This window comes from Podarcis liolepis (assembly GCF_965112155.1).
Source record: "Podarcis liolepis genome assembly, chromosome: 13".
NCBI classification, from domain to species: Eukaryota; Metazoa; Chordata; class Lepidosauria; order Squamata; family Lacertidae; genus Podarcis; species Podarcis liolepis.
In genome coordinates, this window is record NC_139573.1 from 34,845,340 (window position 1) to 34,867,958 (window position 22,619).

General features: G+C 43.4%; 1 protein-coding gene across 3 annotated transcripts in view; it reads left to right on the forward strand.

The window, feature by feature from the left end:
- Positions 1 to 554: 554 nt before the first annotated feature.
- IGF2BP1 (insulin like growth factor 2 mRNA binding protein 1) overlaps positions 555 to 22,619 on the forward strand; it is a 69,684-nt gene continuing 47,619 nt past the window's right edge. The window contains exons 1-2 of one of the 3 annotated variants that reach the window (XM_083469861.1): positions 555 to 1,253; positions 2,944 to 3,004. In XM_083469861.1, coding sequence (XP_083325987.1) covers positions 1,079 to 1,253; positions 2,944 to 3,004 — 236 coding nt within the window. In that variant the 5' untranslated portion in view covers positions 555 to 1,078. The remainder of the gene's footprint in view (positions 1,254 to 2,943; positions 3,005 to 22,619) is intronic. The other 2 variants (XM_083469860.1, XM_083469862.1) reach the window with 2 other exon arrangements.

The window sequence follows — 22,619 nt, forward strand, 5'->3', positions numbered from 1 at the left end:
AGCTCCGGGTGCACCGCGCGCGCTTAGCTTGCGCGCCTGCTTGCTCTCCTCCCTTCCTCCGCCCTCTTTCCTCGGGGCGAGCCAGAGCGCCCTTTGAATTAAGTTTACACCCAGAAAATCTCATTCAAACTCTTTAAGAAGAAGCTCATGGCTCACGAGGGGGAGGGGTGGGAGAACCGGCTGGGGGAAGAGGGGGGAGGGGGGTCGCGATGGGGGTTGGGTCTCGTCGCAGCCCTCCAGGAAAAGCGGTGGGGTGGGGAGGAGGCGAGAGAGGTGGTCCTACTACACAGATTTGGATTCTACAAGGAAATGGAGAAAACGGGTTGTTGTTTTTAAGAGGAGGGAAGGAAAGATGTGCAAAATGTAAATAAAATAGTATTTGCAGTTGGGGGGGGTAGGAAGAAAAAAAGAGGGCGAGCAATGGAAAACTGCCGCGCCTCTGCACATGAGCGCGTCTGTCGGTGCGTGCGCGCCCCTCCCCTCGGAGGGGTGGTCCCTTTTTGGGGCTCCACCACGTGGCTTCCTCTTGCAAACATTTTCACTCATTTTTCCAGGTCGATTTTATTTAGGGGCGGCGCCAAAGGCTGCCTTCAGCCTCAGAGACGTCCTATGTGGTGTGTGTGTGAGTGTGTGCGAGTGTGACACATGAGCTGCGACTCAAAAGGAGTTGGGGGGCCGCTGGAAAAGGAAAAAAAAAAGAGCCATTTTCCCAAGACCGCCATAGCAAGTTGCATCCAGCCCCACCAGCCCCATTGATTCCGTAAAACAGGGAACATTTCCCCCCCTCTTTCCTCTTAGATCACCCCCACCTTTCCTCCCCACACCCAAAATAACAGGCTTTTCCTACTTGCTGGGCCTACAAGATTGAATAAGAAACTTTTTTTTCCAAAAAAAAAAAAAAAAGAAAAGAGGTAGGATATTTTTTTTAAAAGAATCTGTTGAAAGTTTCACACCCACCCCCCTACCATCGCCCTCCTTTCCCCACCCCGGTGTGTGAGATAATATATTTTCCCTCCCACCTCCCGTGACTCCCTCCCTTTTTGGACCTACCCCACATTTTGTGCAAAACGCACCAGCCATGAACAAGCTGTATATTGGGAACCTCAACGAGAACGTGACTCCGGCGGATCTGGAGAAAGTCTTCAACGACCACAAGATCTCCTTCAGTGGCCAGTTCTTGGTGAAATCTGGCTACGCCTTTGTCGACTGCCCAGATGAGCAATGGGCCATGAAAGCCATCGAAACTTTTTCTGGTAAGCCAATGGATCTCTCTTGTCTCTTCTCCACCCCATCCCCCCGCTCTCTCCTTCTGAAGCCGTAGTGGGTTTAGGTTTTTCTGTTTTTGTGGGTTTTTTTGTGGATTTTAAAAAAAATTATAGATCCAAACACATTTCTTTTTTTAAAACAACAACAGCAGCAGCAGCAGCAGTTAACTACCTAGCGCTCCCAGTTCTGGCGACCCTCTTTTCCCTTTCCAAGATCCACACAATGTGGTTTTGCAAAGATGCGTTCAGTCACACTTCTCCGGTACTCGTGCGTCTTCCGCCCTGTTTCTTTTCTACCTCTGGGGTGTCATCAATGAAAGTTCACTTTCGTTTCGTATTTCTCCCCCATTACCCTCCCATCCGCAACTTGGGGTAGTTGGGGACACACACACACAGCTTTGCTCCCCCCTTCCCCCTGTCTATCTGACCCCGAGTCGAGAACCATGTCTCTTGTGTGTCTTGCGTAATACACAACTTGTAGGGCCTAGGATTTCTCCATCTGCTTCCAGTGGATTTCTAGAGGGTTCGCAGAATTCTTTTATTTGTTTGAATTCCTCCTCCCTCCCACCCAGAATATTTCCTCTTCTATCATAGTGGATCCCCCTTAAACCGTCGTCGTTTTTTTAGCATTCACCTTTTATATATATATATAAAAAGGGTAAAATTTGGCAGACCCCCTCGCAACGTGAAAACGCGCACACAAAAAGGGCGAGAATGACAGTTTTCTCTTTTGCTCCCGGGAAGTCTTTGGACGCCCCCCTCCCACAAATCAGCCCCCGCTCTCTCTGGAGATGAAAGGGGGGGAATCAAATCAAAATATTAAGCCCCTTTCCCTTAATTCGAGGTTCCATGATCAACCCCCCCCCCGGCCTCGGTGGTTCGTCTTGCAAGGCCATTTGGGTTTTGCCATGGGATCAAATTCTCTATTTCTGTCCTTTAAAAGAGTGTGAGGTGCTTTGTGGGATGGGAGAGGGGCTCCACTGGAAGTGGGAGGTGGGGAGGGAAGACGGGAGTTGTTGGACTTTGGCCATTTTGATTTTAAACTGGGTTTTCCTGGGGCATGTGATGTGTGTATTAGCGCGAAGGTCGCCATGCTGCTAAGAGATTGAGAAGAGGCAGAGAGGAACTAGCAAGCAAAGCTGATGTTGCCTTTTGCTGGGGGGAAATCTATTTTGCCCTCTTACTCGAAAGGAACACATCAGAATTTAGTTTCCCCATTCTTTTCTAGATTCACGTTCTTTCTTCTCAGCTGAATACAGTTTTCATGGATTTTCTTATTTATTTTTTTAAAAAAGATACAGCCGAACAAGTTGAGGTGGAATAAATCGACGGAGGAGGCCTTGCAAATCTTAAATTTGCCTTTCCTGTGATTAAATAGATCTTCCAGCATGTGAAGGAGGAATGAATTGAATGTGCAAAAAGTAGGGTCATGGGGAAACCTCCATTATTGGTTTCTTCCATTGTTTAGTCCCCTCAATTTGAAATCCAGTTTTTTGTTTTATCCAGAGGAAAACGCACCTCTCAAGGCAGTGGGATTTCTGGTGAAGGCAATCTGAATTCCCCAATAAAATTGAATTAAAATTTGAGGAATGGGAGCAAAAGTTGAGCTGTATGTGAGAATGGTGTCCAGGTTTCCTTATGTACATGGTTTTTTTAAAAAAGACACTTGTGTTTTTAGGCAAAGTGGAGCTGCATGGAAAACAACTTGAGATTGAACACTCAGTACCTAAAAAGCAAAGGTAATCCAGTTGTTTAATTTCTTTAAAATTTTCCATGTTGAGAAAATTCCATGTTTGCTTAAAGGAAAAGAAGAAAACCGTGTTTTTTAAAATTCCCCAGAGTTGTGCAGACAAAACTAGGTGTATTAGCATTTTCAATCTCTGCTTTGAAAGGAAACTATTTTGAAGAGAGCAGAAAACAAAATTGGTGGCTAATTTCATCCACACCCCCATCCAAATTCCTAGAGTTACTTTTGCAGAGCAATCCTATGCAAGAAGCTGGTGCAAATTGGTGTAAATTAAGCTGTCATAAAGTCACACCAAATCCAAACCCTGTTTAGCAGTGGGGCTGCTGCTCTGCTTAATCCTGAATGAGGGGAAAACTTCTAAAATAGTGCTTTTACACTGTATTGCCAGATCACGTGGCTGAGCCAAATGGGTTTAGGATCCTGCCTTAAGCCCCTTTCTCTGGTCCCACCCCCACCACGCCCCTTTTGGGGAGACTTACACAAGCCTCAACTCATCCAGACTGAGCAACTTACTCTGATGTATCTTCAGCTTAGCCAGGGTTAGGGCCTTGAGTCTTCTGTATCCTAAGTGGCTCATCCTGGTGGATCTTGCCTATAGGATTGCCCCCTTAAAGTACCAGAGGGAAAAGAGATAAAATCAGAATACAGTACAGAATACAGAGGGAATTTGAAAATTGGGAGGCAGAGGTGCTCTTCTGTAAATTTCAGGGCCATTTACTGTAAATAAATACCTACTTGAACAGACTTTCCTCTGCAGTGCAACCTTTTAATGCTTTGTTTTAATTTAATTTAATGCTTTGTTTTAATGCTTTAATGTATTGGTTATTTTCTCATTTGCTGCCCCTCTGAATAATTCTCAAACTACACCTTGGTGGAGATGTAGTTATCTCATCATGCTTTAATGTGGTATTAACATATTCAATATGTGTACTTGCTGCTTGTACAATGGTTTGGTTGCCTGGATTAAAAATGGCAGATTTGGATAGGCATGGTGAAGCAAAAATCACATGGTGTAGAGAAAAGTTACAATTACTCTTCATTCCTGTGAAATGTAGGAGACACAAGCATCATAATGCGCTGTTCCACCAGAATTCAGTGTGAATTTGTGTTTTCCAGGCAGTTGTTTAAAAAATAAAGGAGGTGGGATGAAATATGAGTGTTTGTTACTATATAGTTCAATATATTCTGTTTTGTGATTCACATCACAAGTTCTCTTTCTCCTTTTGGGGAGTGTAGATATCTTGGACTTTCAAACTTTGTAGCAGAATGTCTGATGGAGGATACCATTTCTTTTTTATGAATGATTTCCCTCAGCTCCCTCTGCATTGGAAGGCTCCCGAAATCTATTCGATAATTTATTTTATTGTAGCAACAGGCATGGGCCTTGTGTAATGGGTGATCAATAGTGCTTGTAACTGTCTTTGTGGCATGGTACACAGTGTAGCTGTGGTTTAAAATGACAATTGGGAGAAGGATTTTTGGGCAGGCAATTCTAGAATGAAACAAAGCAAAATAAACATTTGGGAGCTGGGATTGGGTGTTGGAGGGAGAGAAAAGGAACTTGATTATTCTTGTTTCCTGTTCAGCGCTTTCAAAAAAGCCTGTCAGTTGTGTAAAAATTTGATGATTTTGAGGAGTTGCTGATTCTCTTAAGTCTTGCTAAGTAATGCTAAGAAATCTACCATATACAAATTAATCATTTGAAAGATTTTGTAATTCAAAGCACATTGTGGTTATATGGGTGTAAGTAGGAAGAAAAATTAAACCTGGTAGTAGACTTGAGGCAGAGAAATCAAACAGAACCCAGACGACTTATCACTGGGGTATATTTTCACCTCCATGCATCTAAACATCTGCCTTCTTAATAGTCAGTGGCCATGTTGGAGTTTTCAAAGTCTTCCTTAGAAGAGTTGGTCTGACGTCATCTGTTGCATGCCAGGATTTTATTTGTAGGTTCCCTTAAAATACATTTTTAACCTTGTGCTCAGGATGTGTGATAAAGTGACTTTAATAGTTTCCCAACAGGGATTTTGCATTTCTTTCCTATAGAAGTGAGAGTAAAAATGTTGAATCTTTTGGGCAAGGTATTAAGGGCAAGAAAGGAGAGCCTGTATTTCATACAAGATCACTTTTCCATTGATAAAAATGTATACTCTGCTAGCTTGAATTTTTACAGGGTTAGGGTGTTTCCTTTCACTTGTATCGAGACTTGATTTTCTTGTTTGGGATGATACCCAACTAGTTAATTAAATATGATTAGCATAGTCTCAATAACTGTGAGAGTTGTTTCCCCCTTCTCTCCAAATCTTTTTAAAAAAGCCACCTTTTAAGTGGAAGAAAATTCTAGCCAAACAGAGGCATGGTGATCTGTATCCTTTCAGTTGTTTTTTTTAATGAAGTAAAACCACAGTTAAAAATAAATAAAGCTTGGCTTATTTCTTGAGCCTCATTTACTAGAAGTTGCCCCAAAATACTCAGATTTGAAAGGAAGGATTTCTAGGAATGATTATAATCTACACTGCCATTGACATGGCATGCCTACCATTTATAAACTCTGCCACCTGGCTATCTTAAATAGTAATTAAAACATGTGCTGGATGTGCTACTAGCCTCTGTAAAAATGGTTGGTCCTGGATATATCTAGAAGGGCTTATCTCCAGCACAATTGTGAATGATTTCAGCTAGTTTTTAATGAATTGGTTGTTGCAGGGTGTTATATTTTTAAAAAATGAAGCTCCAAAAATACCAAGTTGAGATACCAAGCACAGAGTTAACATTTTCTTAATATATGAGATGCACAGATGGATAAGTAAATTTGCGATTTCCTACTTAGAAAAACTGAACTACATACAAGTAAAGCACTTACTTAATGAGAAGTCTTGTTGGGTCTTTCTGGGACTGCAATATCTCTACTTAATCTTGACATTCTTGTTAAAAGTTGCATTTACTTACAAGAAAGTACTCCCGAGTGTAGATTTATATATATTTAAAAAGACTTTGTGTGTTTGGCGTGTGTGTTTTCAGTTATAACTTCATTGAAAAAAGGACATGGGGAGATTTTCTTTTGCAATTTTATTCCTTAAAAGTCAGCAAATTCCTTTGGTGGCGGAAAGGGTTAATTAAAACAACCTCGAAGATGTTTTAAGGACTCAAGAATGTTAAGAAATGTTTGGAGGTTAGGGGTGGGGTTGTCTCAGACTGAAGAGATTGAAGTGGATAGAATGGTGGGGTGGGGTGGGGGACCAGGACAAATGTGAATGGATAAGAACGAGAGGAGGGAAAATTAAGTGAATCCATCAAGCAAACATTCCAAATATGAAAGACTGGAAGTGACTAGCATAGAGAGAATGAAATTTAGTAACTAAGGAAACAGTGATTATACCTCTGTAGTCAAAATTCTAACTAATAGGGACATGTTGCATGTGATGGTTTTAAGGCAGTATTATCAACAGGTATAGCTAAGCTATGTTATTCACAGAAGTAGCACACTTATTTATTAGGATTTTTGTTGTTGTTTGGGGTTAACTTCTGTAGAATTATGAGAAAACTTGCTTAAGGCATCTCGTCAATACATGTGCAGTTTCTTAAGTTAGGCTCTTTTTAACAGAATGTGTGAAAGCTTAGATCCTGTAGTAGATGTGTAGTTTTCTACAAATTTAGCTGAAAATCGTGTGTCTGTGAGCTTTTTATCCTTACAACAAACAAGGAACTAACAGGGCAATCCTATGCATGCCTACTCAGAAGGAAGTCACATTGAGTTTAATGGAGCTTATTCCCAGGAAGATTGTGTGTAGAGGTTTGCAGCCTTAAGTTTAATGGGAGAATCTACAAAAAAACATTTGCTTTAATTTGTTACTGTTCAGTTCCCAGCAAAAGGGTTAACTTTACACTTGTTTTGCATCAAAAGGAAAGAAAGTTGGAATCATGCTAAAAGCTTTCACTTAAACGAGCTTAAACGTACTATTTCAAAATGGTTCTGTTTTGCTTTTTGCATACCTATTTTGGTAGATTTACCTGTTTGGTATTGCTTCATTTTTATTTTTTTTTGGTTACAGGCAACAGTGTCTTTCCTAGTGAATTGTTGTGGGTATAAAAGTAAGCTCATAAAATGAAACGGGTGTTAGGGACAGGAAAGGCAGAAATGACGTGTAGACTTAAAATCTCTTTTGCGATACAGTGGTCCCTCGAGTTACATACGCTTCAGGTTACATATGCTTCAGGTTACAGACTCCGCTAACCCAGAAATAGTACCTCGGGTTAAGAACTTTACCTCAGGGTGAGAACAGAAATCGTGCTCCGGCGCCGCGGCAGCAGTGGGAGGCCCCATTAGCTAAAGTGGTGCTTCAAGTTAAGAACAGTTTCAGGTTAAGAACGGACCTCCAGAACGAATTAAGTACTTAACCTGAGGTACCACTGTATTGACTGGTTTCCAATCCAGGAACTGTTCATAGAGTTAAAGATGTGCCCCAAAAGTAGCCCTACCTAGAGGCAATAAAAATGGGGAAAGGTTGGTGTGAAGCAGTTACCCCTAAGTGGCTAGAGAGACAACATGTGACAAGGAAAGTTTCACGTCTTGCTTCATGGCTGGATCGCTTCTATTGATCCCATGCTGCATACTTTTTCTGCATGGCGCACTGCAAATTCACATGAGGGAGATCCCACGGATCAAGAAAAGTATGTCTTGTCTTCAGCTTGGACCTGGTACCTTTTGAGCAATGTGAATTAATTGGATCTTCCTTATTGAAAATTTTAAAGTTAGACAGGCATAGGCAATCCAAACCTATGCATTTTACTCAGAAGTAAGTCCCAATATGTTCGGTAGGGCTAAGTCTCAGGGAAAGTACAGCCTTAGTAGAATTCTAAGCACCTGTTTAGTTCTTAAAAGTTTCAACTGAAGAGGGGAAGTAAGGGGGCAGTTTTTCACTGGTTAGAAAAGTGTTCATATTTTACATAAAGGAAAAATAGAAGTTTTAGGAGAATTCACAAGTAATTCTTGTTTTGCATTTGCAGGGAAACATACCTCAAATGATAATTGCTCCTTTTTATGTATTCATTTCCCCCAAAACTTCCCAAAATACCCAGAAAAATTGGATGCTTTTCAGAATTGTGGCAGCAAACAGTTGGGAAAGTTTGGAAAATGGCGGAGATTCTTGAAAAAAATAAGACAAATTTAGCATTTAAAAATCCCAAGCACCTAAGAGAGAGAATAAACTCCACGTTCCCTTATAGGAGGTTCTATTTATTGGTAGCTAGTAACTAGCCTGCTCAGGAGATACATGCTGACTTTATGAGTTTAATGCGTTTCCCTTGGTGACACCACAAAAGATTTCTTAAGTCTTAATTCCTTTGCACACTTACCTGGGAGCCAGCCCCACTGAGCATAGTATGGCTTTCCTCCAAGGAAATGTGCAGGTTTACAAATACAGATTGCACGGCATGCCCTATTAAATTTAGTGAACTTTGGGGGGGGGGTTTAAAGAGAGGGGGAAGCATTGGTGGGAAAGTTCAGAGTTTCCTGAAAGTGTAGTGACACTTGCAACAAAGCAGCAAATATTTGCTTTAGAAGAGGCGTGGAATGATAATTGGTTCTAGAAGTTGTGATACCTAAGAGTTGTAGCCCTCTAAAAAGATGGTGTGGTAAAGATTTGGGAAAAGAAAGTGGAGCTTCTTACTTGTACAGTGGTACCTTGGGTTAAGTACTTAATTGGTTCTGGAGGTCCGTTCTTAACCTGAAACTGTTCTTAACCTGAAGCACCACTTTAGCTAATGGGGCCTCCTGCTACTGCCATGCCGCCGGAGCATGATGTCTGTTCTCATCCTGAGGTAAATTTCTTAACCTGAGGTACTATTTCTGGGTTAGCGGAGTCTGTAACCTGAAGCATATGTAACCCGAGGTACCACTGTAATTTGTTTTCAGCTTTACACCACACACTGTATAGTTAAATGGCAGTGTCCGTGATTCCTGGGGTCTAAGATGCTGCATATATGAAAAGAGGAAGGTACTTGTGCATATTGGTGAGGCAGAACTTTGAAAACCAGGATCCTTTACCCAGGACAGGGGAATTGTGCCCTTTTCTTTTTGAGCAGTCACTTCCCCCACTTTGCAGCTTGCCCCAGGTCTTCCCTTGGATTCACAGCATTTGCCAAATGGTTCTTTGGGTCCTGTTGTCATGTGCAGTTCTCTGCATATTTGAGGACCTCTGACTTAGAATAGGCCAGGATGATAGTTTGGGCTTGGATGTGTGGGTATTCTTACCACAAGGCAGTGCGTATTTAGCTAGGAGTAAACCTTGTTTGTGGACGCAGGCGGTGCTGTGGTCTAAACCACAGAGCCTAGGGCTTGCCGATCAGAAGGTCGGCGGTTCGAATCCCTGCGATGGGGTGAGCTCCCGTTTCTCGGACCCTGCTCTTGCCCACCTAGCAGTTTGAAAGCACCTTAAAGTGCAAGTAGATAAATAGGTACTGCTCTGGCGGGAAGGTAAATGGCGTTTCTGTTCGCTGTTCTGGTTCGCCAGAAGCGGTTTAGTCATTCTGGCCACATGAACTGGAAGCTGTCTGCGGACAAATGCCGGCTCCTTTGGCCAGTAAAGCGAGATGAGCGCACAACCCCAGAGTTGTCTGCGACAGGACCTAACGGTCAGGGGTCCCTTTACCTTTAAACCTCATTTTACTTAGTCGGATGCAGTTCTGAGTAAACAATTTGGTATTGTGTTTTGGAGTAGGGTTCAGCTGTAGCAGCCCAGTTGTGTAACAGATAGGACTTCCCTTTCCTCCCCTCCCCAGTAGCAGGAAGCAGAATCCCACCATAATGGGATTATAAATAACAGAACCTGCTATTCCCAAGGAAGATAGTACACTGGTACCTCGGGTTACAGATGCTTCAGGTTACAGACTCTGCTAATCCAGAAATAGTACCTCGTGTTAAGAACTTTACCTCAGGATGAGAACAGAAATTATGTGCCAGCAGCGCGGCAGTAGCAGGAGGCCCCATTAGCTAAAGTGGTACCTCAGGTTAAGAACAGTTTCAGGTTAATAACAGACCTCTGGAACGAATTAAGTTCTTAACCCGAGGTACCACTGTAGTGAATTAGTGAACTAGACAACCCATAGGGTCCCTTCCAACTCTACAATTCTATGATGCATTTGGTAGTGTTTTTGCCATTCTGTGGGATGAGCAGTGTCTATCTGAATCTCAGTGTCCCTTTTTCTTATTGCTTGTCTTAATACTTGAGTTTTGTTTTGAAGGCTGTGGATCCGCTAGGAGAAGGTGGGCAACTTGTTTGGCACCAAGATCATTCATGCATTCTCATCTTCAATTCCAGCATATCTTAGCGTTGCTGAGAGAAAGTCCCCCATCTGAGACCTTGGAGAGATGTGGCCACTCATTTTAGACCATCATGGACCAGTGGTCTGACTCATAGATATAAGGCCCTCTTCCTACATTAAAGTGGTGGTGGTCCTATTTTATGAAGTTCTGGTGGGACATGTCAATGGCTTCAGGTTTCAGGAATTCTTGCAATCGTAAAGGGTATGGAAACCAAGCCTTGTGGGGAACGGTTGCGGGAACTGGGTATGTTTAGCCTGGTAAAGAGGAGCCTGAGAGGAGATATGATAGCCATCTTCAGATATCAAAATGGCTCTGATCTGAATCAGTGGACTCTCCTTCCTTGGAGGTTTTTAAGCAGAGGTTAGGTGGCCTTCTGCCATGGATGCTTTCATTGAGATTCCTGCATTGCAGGAGGTTGGACTAGATGACCCTGGGGACCCCTTTGAGCGCTACATTTCTGTGCTCTCTAATGCTGCATTTATTTGGTGTATTACAGCAAGAGAAAAAAGTTAGGATTCTATCCCAAGTGATGCAAAGGAGCTCCACTTTCCTTTCAGCCGAGTGCTTAAGAACATCTTCTTTAATATCACTTTTTTGAAGTCTGTAGTCAAAGGTGTTTAAAAACCTCTGCTGGACGCTTGATTAATGGAACAATCCAACTAAGAAGATTCAGATTTAAGATTGGGTTTAAATCAGTTTATGCTTCAGCAGCTAGTAAGACATTTGATGTACACACAGGCTTCGTATATACAGTATACCTTGGTTCTCGAACGTAATCCGTTCCGGAAGTCCGTTCGACTTCTGAAAACATTCGAAAACCAAGGCACTGCTTCCAATTGGCTGCAGGAGCTTCTTTCAGCCAATCGGAAGCCGCATCAGATGTTCGGCTTCCAAAAAAGTTCGCAAACCGGAACACTCACTTCCAGGTTTGCAGTGTTTGGGAGCCAAAACATTCAAGTCGCAAGGCGTTCGACAACCAAGGTACGACCGTATATGTAAAGCGCTTTTAAAGCACATTGCTTTCCTTCAAAGAATCCCGGGAACCATAGTATACCCCTCACAGAACTACAGTTCTCAATCCTTAATGAGCTATAGGATTCTTTGGAGCAAAACAAAGTTATTTAAATGCATGGTGTGTATGCAGAACATGTCACCATTAAATCTCTGGGATTTAAGCCCTGGTCTTATTTATTTCACTGGGACTTAGGCACGTTTTTCCTCTGGGATGAAAGAGGAATTCAAGACAAATATTTTGTCTAGATCTGAATAGACATTTCTTTTTCTGCGGCTTTTGCTGATCCCACTTCCCAACTAATGCAGAATACGTATGTATGACAAAATTGCCTCCTGACAATCTTAGGAAAGAGGTTGAATCAAAAACATGTTTTGTCTTGATCCAGCCTTGCGTTGAACCTTCCAGAAGACTAACTCAGCTTGTACAAATTCACTGACTTTGGGCTGGGGGAAAAAGTTTACATGAACCTGTACAAGATTGGTTGGAAGCCAATAAGATACAGAATCGCCTTGAGGAATCTTGAGCGTCAGATTCCTGCTATTTGCATAGTCTTGGGCGAGTCACTATTTCTCATTCTGAGATCCCCATCAGCAAAATAGTAATAATTCTGACTTACCTCTAAGGAGAATTACAAGAACACAAACAAGAGTAAGAATCTAGAGAGTTGGCCAGTTAGAGAGCTAGATAGCCCAATAGTTAAAAGATGGTTGTAGAAGAATGGTGGTTCTGAAGGTTGTGGCTTTAGTAAGTGAATTAACAAAAAGGCAGATCTTTCAAACATCTCTACTTTCCACTGAGCGGTGGTGCATGAGGTTTACTGGTAAAAAATTTCCAGCATACAGTGGTACCTCGGGTTAAGTACTTAATTCGTTCCGGAGCTCTGTTCTTAACCTGAAACTGTTCTTAACCTGAAGCACCACTTTAGCTAATGGGGCCTCCCGCTACCGCCACACCGCCGGAGCACAATTTCTGTTCTCATCCTGAAGCAAAATTCTTAACCCGAGGTACTATTTCTGGGTTAGCAGAATCTATAACCTGAAGCTTATGTAACCTGAAGCGAATGTAACCCGAGGTACCACTGTAGTTGAGTTGAACATAATATTATGTCTTAGGGAGTGTGTTGAATCTCACAGGTTAAGCTTTTTGTTCACATATATTCTTTTGATCCATTATACCATATATGTACATAGAATTGGTCTATTAACATTAAAAAGGAAAGGAGGAAAGAGAGAGGTGGGGAGGGAAAGAAATTAATTCCGACAAACATGTGAGAGTAGTATTAGAAACTCAGATATACAGTGGTACCTCGGGTTACATACGCTTCAGGTTACAGACTCCGCTAACGTGCAGCGGCGGTGCAGCGGCAGCAGGAGGCCCCATTAGCTAAAGTGGTGCTTCAGGTTAAGAACAGTTTCAGGTTAAGAACGGATCTCCAGAACAAATTAAGTACTTAACCCGAGGTATCACTGTATAAGCTAGGTGCCAAATGGCTCCTTAAACCAAGGTTGCAGTCGCCAAAACGGAAATCCTAGTTGCCATTTTGGGGCAAGACGGCTCTGAAGTCTTATTTTTCAAATGATGGACTGACTGTAATTGATTCTCAGTTACACATCTGGCTAGTTCAGATAACAACCCTGAGCTAGGTTAAGAGCTTCGAGAACTTAAAGAAGAAAAGTCACTCATTCCAGGGACCATTCACATATTGCATATATTGGCATATTCCGACCTCTTTTTGTTAATGGTGACAACTCCTGTTCACGCTGCACAGAAAAAGCAATGTGGTTTCTGACATTAATTCTGATGGTGCGGATAAAACATAACTGATCAAATTCTACAGGATGGGGTATAGTATGTGAAAACACTCCAGATCCAATGATCCTGGCGCCCAGGCATCTTCACTTGGTCACAAGTGGTCTAAAGCCAGGTACAAAATGCACCTGGTGCGCGGTTAATTTTGAACACCTGAATACAAAAAAAGGGGAGGAGGCCAGGTAAAGAGAGGGTGGAAAAATTAGAGCTATTCCTGTTAGTACCAGGGCTAGTGATCCAAAGGTGCGCAGTGTACCAAGCAGAGTGGATAAAAACCAATGTTTTTTTTTAAAAAATACATAGCAGATTTTTCAAATTTAAATCAGATTTTTTAAAATTTAAATCAGATTTTAAAAATAATGCTTTAGGAGGAAAACTATTTCTAAAGGTAGTTTTCTATTTAAGTTATATTCTACTCCAAAGGCTATTCATCAGGAAATAAGGATTTGTTTTAAGTTTTTCACGTGTGCTAAAACTCAGTCTAGTTTTTTTTATTAAAAAATCATTTAACCACATGATCAGTTAATGAACATGGATACATATGCTGTAATGTTGTTGTTCTAGTTAAATAAATTGTTTAAATTGTTATTCAGGAAATGATTATTTTTCTCCTTCCAATAAAGTACAGCAGAAAAGTTGTCCAAATATACACAGTTAACTTATTAAACCTCACAATAATTTCATAATTATCTATGTATTTCTAAAAATATAACCAAATCAGTAATTTTTTATATAACTGAAAAAAAATTACTCTGAAAGTTTATTATTCCAAAAACGAAATCTTCATCTGGTTGGTGATATTAAGATTATACCAGCAAGAATGAGTCTTTCTGTAAAAAAAAAAAAAGATTTAAATCAAGTCTTACTGACTAGTGATTTAAATCAATTTGATTTAAATCAGATCCACCCTGGACCAAGTGAGGATGGGCAGTCTTAACAATTTGTGTCTGAGCAGCATGTTGTTCAGACTGAAGAGCCAGCTCAGAGCCAGCAGCTTTATAACACTTGGTGGAATCCTATTGGCTCCTTGTGTCACCTGATTTTGCTGATCTGGTAGGTACAGAGACTGTGGCAGAGATAGGTGCCCAGGTCCCGTTGCTAGAGTTGTGTTTGGGACCCCTGGCCTCTCACAAAAGCCAAATTCAGCTGTCTCCGGGGTTATTGTGTTAAAGGATCCTAGCAGCGACCCTGCCCCCTTCCATCCAAGCACATGGGTCCAGGTTCCTGTAAGGAAGATACGCGGGTGACACTGTGCTCTAAACCACTGAGCCTCTTGGGCTCGCTTGTCGGAAGGTCGGAGGTTCGAATCCCCGTGATGGAGTGAGCTCCCATTGCTCTGTCCCAGCTCCTGCCAACCTAGCAGTTCGAAAGCACGCCAGTGCAAGTAGATAAATAGGTACCGCTGTGGAGGGAAGGTAAACGGTGTTTCCATGCGCTCTGGCACTCCACACGGTCCTCCGACGCCAGTAGCGGTTTAGTCATGCTGGCCACATGACCTCCCGGAAAGCTGTCTGTGGACAAACGCCGGCTCCCTCGGCCCGAAAGCGAGATGAGCGTCGCAATACCGTAGTCGCCTTTGACTGGATTTAACTGTTCTGGGGTCCTTTACCTTTAACAGAAGGCTAGCATTCAGTGAGTGTACACACACAGTGTGCTTCTTGCCCTGAACACAATAAGTAGACATTAATGACTTCAGTTAAGCATTCTAAACTCAAAATGATTTTGAAAAATTGTAAGGAATTGCCAGTTGCCAGGACAAATACATGTGCAGGTGTTAAGTCTTGTCTGCAGTCATCCATATGACATCGAAACAGATTTGCAAAGCCTTTTGCATTACAGTTTCAGCTCACATTCACAGGGTATACCGGAGCTCAGAGCCTTAAGATCATTTTTCCATAGTGTCTGCTGTGACTGAGACAGACGGAGATTACTGCACTATTGTCAATAAATGATATGAATGGGGAGCATACATTATTGACTTAGGAAGCCTAGCCCTGGACAAAGTTTGAGATTGCTAATGTAGAGCTTGGGACACAGTCTGTGCAAGTTTGTGTACAAAGAGCTGCAAAATCTGAGAACAGTAGAAGTGAAGTCCCCCCTGGGTTTACTCTTTCTGGGTAGTTTTCCACTATCCAACAAGTTGAGAATAGCTAGAGGCCAAAGGAACACAACTTCTAACCAGATTTTCAGATCAATTAAGATTCAAAGCCACGTTCATTCAGCCCAGCTGAATAAGACTTCTGGGTTGCATTGCCTATCTATCAGCATATTTTTTAAAAGTAATTAAATGTATAAACGGGTGACAGGGGGGAAAAGAAAAGAGCAATTTGTTTGCAAAGAGAGAGAAAAGAATAAGTCGTCACAATCGGTAAAGAAGACAGCTATGTAATGTATTAAGTAATAATAAAAAATATAAAGAGGGAAAGGATATGTGGTTTATAATTACAAAGCATAGTAAAGGTAAAGGGACCCCTGACCATTAGGTCCAGTCGTGACCGATTCTGGGGTAGTGGTGCTCATCTCACTTTATTGGCCGAGGGATCCAGGTCGTGTGGCCAGCATGACTAAGCCGCTTCTGGCAAACCAGAGCAGTGCACAGAAATGCTGTTTACCTTCCCGCCGGAGTGGTACCTATTTATCTACTTGCACTTTGACGTGCTTTCAAACTGCTAGGTTGGCAGGAGCAGGGACCGAGGAACGGGAGCTCACCCCGTCGCGGGGATTCGAACCGCCGACCTTCTGATCGGTAAGTCCTAGGCTCTGTGGTTTAAACCACAGCGCCACCCGCGTCCCCAATTACAAAGCATACCATGGCCTAAATACAAACAACTGCAAGTTTTTATTTCAAAAAAATATATACAAAGCATTATATAGCATTTATAAACAACTTAATGTTTTTTAAACCTCTAAGCAATGTGCAGTTAAAAAAACCCCGATATTGTTAAAGCAAAAATGCAGCCCCAAACCAATAAAACTACAGTATAAAAGAGCATATAAAATCAAATGAAACAGGAAGTCATGGGCCACAAACACATAAAATAGTGTCCAGTCTGATGGGTCAGGGAAAGTGAAGACGTCAAAAGCAACTTGTGGTTGCTGGTTCACGTATGGCAGAGAGGGAAGGGTGTTCCAAAATGCAGGGGCAATAGGAGAAAACACCCATTTTCAGCTCACTGCCCTGTGATGTCAGGAGTAAAAAATTCCCTGATCTAAGTGATCTTATAGGTGCAGGTGGTCTTTCGGGCAGTCTAGTTCCCAAGTTTTTCAGGGCTTTTATATGTTAATATAAAAGATCTTGGACATGGCCTGGAAAGTGTTTGGGTATTGAATTTTATCCATAGAGCCCAGATAGCAAATTAGAACTTCACAAGAAGCTGTGTCAGTTGGTGATCAAAGCAACTGCTTGCAGCATGAGAGCAAGTGGGGAAATACATAAAGCATCACAAATGGATAAGTCAATTGATGTTCAATGCGCCCACCCAAACATACACACCAGAGTTTTGGCTGGCCAGTCACAACTAACTGCTTCCTGAAAGGGCAGGATTTCTTGAATCCTGACAAGACAGAAGTACTGTTTTTGGGGGACAGGAAGCGGGCAGGTGTGGAGGATTCCCTGCTCCTGAATGGGGTAACTGTGCCCCTGAAGGATCAGGTACGCAGCCTGGGAGTCATTTTGGACTCACAGCTGTCCAAGGAGGCACAGTTCAAATCTGTGTCCAGGGCAGCTGTCTACCAACTCCATCTGGTACGCAGGCTGAGACCCTATCTGCCTGCAGACTGTCTCGCCAGAGTGGTGCATGCTCTGGTTATCTCCCGCTTGGACTACTGCAATGCACTCTACGTGGGGCTACCTTTGAAGGTGACCTGGAAACTACAACTAATCCAGAACGCTGCAGCTAGACTGGTGACTGGGAGCGACCGCTGAGACCACATAACACCGGTCATTGGCTCCTAGTACGTTTCCAAGCACAATTCAAAGTGTTGGTGCTGACCTTTAAAGCCCTAAACGGCCTCGGTCCAGTATATCTGAAGGAGCGTCTCCACCCCCATTGTTCTACCCGGACACTGAGGTCCAGCACCGAGGGCCTTCTGGAGGTTCCCTCACTGCAAGAAGCCAAGTTACAGGGAACCAGGCAGAGGGCCTTCTTGGTAGTGGCACCCGCCCTGTAGAACACCCTCCCACCAGATGTCAAACAGAACAACAACTACCAGACTTTTAGAAGATATCTGAAGGCAGCCCTGTAGGGAAGCTTTTAATGTTAGATGTATTACAGTATTTTAATATTTTGTTGGAAGCCGCCCAGAGTGGCTGGGGAGTCCCAGCCAGATGGGCAGGGTATAAATAATAAATTATTATTATTATTATTATTATTATTATTATTATTATTATTATTCCTCATCCTGAATATGGTGATCAGTCAAATGTGGATTTTTCTTTTCCCTATTATTGCAATTTATAGGTTTAGATTTAGGTTGTTAGATAGTTTGACTGTTGCTGTCTTATAATGTAGCCCAGCAGATGCAGTTTTGAATGTGGGCCTGGAAGGTTCGGTTTTCAGCCCTCGCGCCTCTGCAGATCATCAGTCTAAAACGGGGTTCTATCACATGTTAGCCTTTGTGGGGTAATCCCAAAATCTCAATTCAAAGGTAGCATAAATGAATACATTTATTTGTTTCGACGATAAGTACAGTGGTACCTCGGGTTACATATGCTTCAGGTGACATACGCTTCAGGTTACAGACTCCGCTAACCCAGAAATAGTGCTTCAGGTTAAGAACTTTGCTTCAGGATGAGAACAGAAATTGTGCTCCGGCGGCGCAGCAGCAGCAGCAGGAGGCCCCATTAGCTAAAGTGGTGCTTCAGGTTAAGAACAGTTTCAGGTTAAGTACGGACCTCCGGAACGAATTAAGTACTTAACCTGAGGTACCACTGTAATAACAAAACCCCAGGTTTTGCCAAGGTAAGGAGTAGCAGCAATATATACAAGGGTCCATAAAACAGCTCACTACGTTTGTCTTAAAAAATAAGTCTGGAAGAAATATGTAGTTGTGAAAGCAATTAAAGCCACTGTTCTGGTGCTTTTTTTCTTACCTTACAGAAGCTGCATTCACTAATTTAAAAAAAATCAGCTTTTTGTTGATCTGAGCAGTAGTTCATAATCAGTTTCACCTTCTTGTAGAGTAGTCAACAGCACATGAGGGAGAGATCCTCAGTCTACTGTACTTCCCAAGAAAGCTGAAAATAGGACCTCATATCTCAGACTTCCTAAATGGACCATTGTAGTGGGGTAGGAAAGCTGAGAATAATGCTGATATATTTCACATCTGTCAACCGGTGAACCCCTTTGGTTTCAGGTAGTACATGGGTAGATGAATCTAAAGAGCCCTGGACACAAATTGTCAGGGCTCTCTAGCAGTTATGGTGGCTCTCATTTACCAGAAATAATGTATTTAGCATTAACTGTGGAAGTTAGATGCAGGTGGTGCTGTGGTCTAAACCAGTGTTCTCCAACCTTGGGCCTCCAGCTGTTTTTGGGCTACAATTCCCATCATCCTTGACCACTGGTCTTGCTAGTGAGTGATGATGGGAGTTGTAGTCCAAAAACAGCTGGAGGCCCAAGGTTGGGGAACACTGGTCTAAACCACTGAGCCTAGGGCTTGCCTATCGGAAGGTCGGTGGTTCGAATCCCCGCAATGGGGTGAGCTCCCATTGCTCGGTCCCAGCTCCTGCCAACCTAGCAGTTCGAAAGCATGTCAAACTGCAAGTAGATAAATAGGTACCGCTCCGGTGGGAAGGTAAATGGTGTTTCCGTGTGCTGCTCTGGTTTCACCAGAAGTGGCTTAGTCATGCTGGCCACATGACCCGGAAAAACTGGCTGTGGACAAACACCGGCTCCCTCGGCCAGTAATGCGAGATGATCGCTGCAACCCCAGTGTCGTTCACGACTGGACTTAACTGTCAGGGGTCCTTTACCTTTACTTTTACCTTGGATTCCGAAAGCCTTGGTGCTCGGATGTTTTGGCTCCTGAACGCCGCAAACCCGGAAGTGACTGTTCTGGTTTGTGGACGTTCTTTGGAACCCAAACATCTAATGGAGCTTCTGCATGTTCTGATTGGCTGCAGGAGCTTCCTGCAGCCAATCAGAAGCCGTGCTTTGGTTTCTGAAGGTTTTGGAAGTCAAACGGACCTCTGGAATGGATACCGTTCGACTTCCAAGGTACGACTGTACTTGATTTTGACCAGACTAAGTCGTCTGAAGTATATTTTTCTCTAGGAACTTTAAATAACAACTACCAGTGCCCTAGTACCTAGGTGGGATACCTGTGGCCTGTAGATGTTAGACATGTCCAATAATCTTTGTCTGTGCTGCCTGGGAATGATGGAAGCTGGTGCCCAACAATACTGACATAGCTACTGGCTGCTCATCCCCGCCCTGTGGTGGTTAAGGGAGCTAGAGCGAGGATGGGGCCCTGTTGGTTTTTAAAGTCTGGATGAAACCTTCCTTGGAGGGGTGACTCATGGGTGCTGAAACTGACTCATCTTGAAAGAAAGTGCTGAGAAACACCGTGGCAGTTTCTCAAATCTTCAGACATTACCTTGTGCGTTGGCCTCAGCTGACTGTCTGTGGCAAAGCTGGCAAGGGACCTCGTCTAAATTTGCCTTGAGAAGAGTCTTTTTTGGCGGTCTCTTGTAGGGATGAGCACTCCAGGGTGTGGGGTGTGAAGGGTGGGCAGCTCATCATCACTGACGACAAAGGCGCTAGCCAGTTGATTCCTGCGATGGTTGCTCAACTCTTTCCCAGGGAGCGCTTCTTGATCGCAACAGCCTCATTATACAGTCATACCTTGGAAGTCAAACGGAATCCATTCCAGAAGTCCGTTCGACTTCCAAAATGTTCGGAAACCAAAGCGCGGCTTCTGATTGGCTGCAGGAAGCTCCTGCAGCCAATCGGAAGCCCTGTCGGACGTCCGGCTTCCGAAGAACGTTTACAAACCGGAGCACTCACTTCTGGGTTTGCTGCGTTTGGGAACCAAAACGTCCAATTACCAAGGCGTTTGACAACCAAGGTATGACCGTACAGTGGTACCTTGGGTTACATACGCTTCAGGTTACAGACTCCGGTAACCCAGAAATATTACCTTGGGTTAAGAACTTTGCTTCAGGATGAGAACAGAAATCGTGCTCTGGTGGCGCGGCAGCAGCAGGAGGCCCCATTAGCTAAAGTGGTGCTTCAGGTTAAGAACAGTTTCAGGTTAAGAACGGACCTCCGGAACGAATTAAGTACTTAACCCGAGGTACCACTGTATAGGGGAAAGAACCTCCATTTCCTCAGCAATGGTGCATTGCCATTTTGGTGCTCGAAAAAGTCAAGGAAGCTTGCCAAACAGGTGGGCTTCCTTGAGGAGCGGCGCTCGGATGCTGTGCTACAAACAAGCAATGACCATCCACACACGTACAACGCCACAAATGTCTCCGTATGTGGAGTATGTTGCGAATGGCTAAAGCCAAATCTCAGGCAGCCAGGAATGTTCATCACCCATTATTTTAGCCTGGCAGCTGACCACACGTGGTTTTCCGCATCTCACAGAAATGTAGTTGTGGTGGTGATGATGATGATAAGAAGGCATCCCATCTGCTCTGGGGTGGCTTGAGTGGTAGATCTTGCCCAGAAGAATAAACACCCTGGGTGACTGGCTAATGGCTACCCTTCATCATCTGACCCCTTCCGTGCAGTGAATTATTGTCACCTTGTAACATAGCCTTTTGGGATCAGCTGTCAGACCACCAGTATTCATTTCAGCCCTGGGACCGCAGCTTGGACTGGCTATTTTCAATCAGCATGCAAAATGTGCCTTTCCACAGCTCTGCATTGTTTCCTACTGGGAGACGCAGACCATCGGTCCACCCCTCTTCTGGTTTTGCTCCCCAACCACACTGTAGCACCCACCTTCTCTCGTTTCATGGCCTGTGTGATGTGTCCCCCCCTCCCCAAGATCTTCATCTCCTTGCCCGGCTTCTGTCAACACCGGGTCCTGTGGATTTCTATTGTGCGCTTGTGAAATTCCGACTTAATTCATAAAAGTCCAGGGACTTGGAAGAACGAAGGCAACCACAGCAGGCAAAGCTCAAGTTTGTTTTTTAAAATGGAGGTGAGGAGGAGGAGGAGGGTACCCCAAGAGTCCTTTTGCTCTTTCAGGAAATGGGTCATTTGTTTTATTGCAGCTGACACTCGAGAGCCATGACATGATCAGGAACGAAGTGAATTAGCTGCATTTACAGCACATTGAGGTGGGCACAGTGGATCTGAAATACAGTGGTACCTCGGTTTACATATGCTTCAGGTTACAGACGCTTCAGGTTACAGACTCCGCTAACCCAGAAATAGTACCTCGGGTGAAGAACTTTACCTCAGGATGAGAACAGAAATTGTGCTCCGGCGGCCTGGCGGCAGCAGTGGAAGACCCCATTAGCTAAAGTGGTGCTTCAGGTTAAGAACAGTTTCAGGTTAAGAACGGACCTCCGGAATGAATTAAGTACTTAACCCGAGGTACCACTGTAATACACAGTGGTGGCAGAAACAAAAATGGGAGGGAGGGTCTTGTTGCAGATTCACTTTAAGTAAGTAGCAAAGTAATTGTGTGCCTGTGTTGTCGTGTCAACCTGGCTGGCCGCAAAGTTATAAGTGAAACTCAGCCTTCCCAAACCTGCAGACTCAAGCCCATTTGCAGAAAATAGATTTGGTGTGTGCAGATTTGCTGTACTAGGTGTGCAAAAAGGATGGCTGTGTGTAGAGGGGCTGGGATTACCCCAACCAGCAAGCTGGCAACGCCTTGTCCCATTTGTATCCTTGTGTGGAAGCTCTCCCTTACCTTCGTTGACCGATGAAGGAAGTGTGTGTTGATGGTTAAAACCCTTTTGGCATGCCCGCTTTTTCATAGCGGTCTTCACGTTTTGGCAAGTCTTGGTGGCCTTCCAAAATTCATGTTAACAGCTGCTGACCAATTTTGCTCTGGGGTTTGGTGGTGCTCAGAGACCCCCCCCAAAGACCAGAGCAACTGACGAGGAAACCTCTAAGCTTGGAAAAATGGGGTGGGTGGGTTGTCACCAGTGTTCAAAATTAGCAGGGTGCCAGGTCCGTTTTGCGACTGGCAACAGGTGCAGTTGCGACCAGGGAAGATCTCTGTCTGCCAGGCTGGCAACTGGGGAAAGCAAAATGTCACTTAGAAGAAGGATCTGACATATTTTCCCTGAAGCTTGTTTTTTTTTTATCCTAGATTGTTTTATTGGATGTTTTAACGTGTTGTAAACCGCTTTGAGATTTTTTCCTCTTTAAAATATATAGCTGTACCTTGGTTGCCGAACGGCTTAGTTGCCAAACATTTCGGCTGCCGTACATCGAAATAATAATAATGATAATGATGATGATGATGATGATGATGATAATAATAATAATA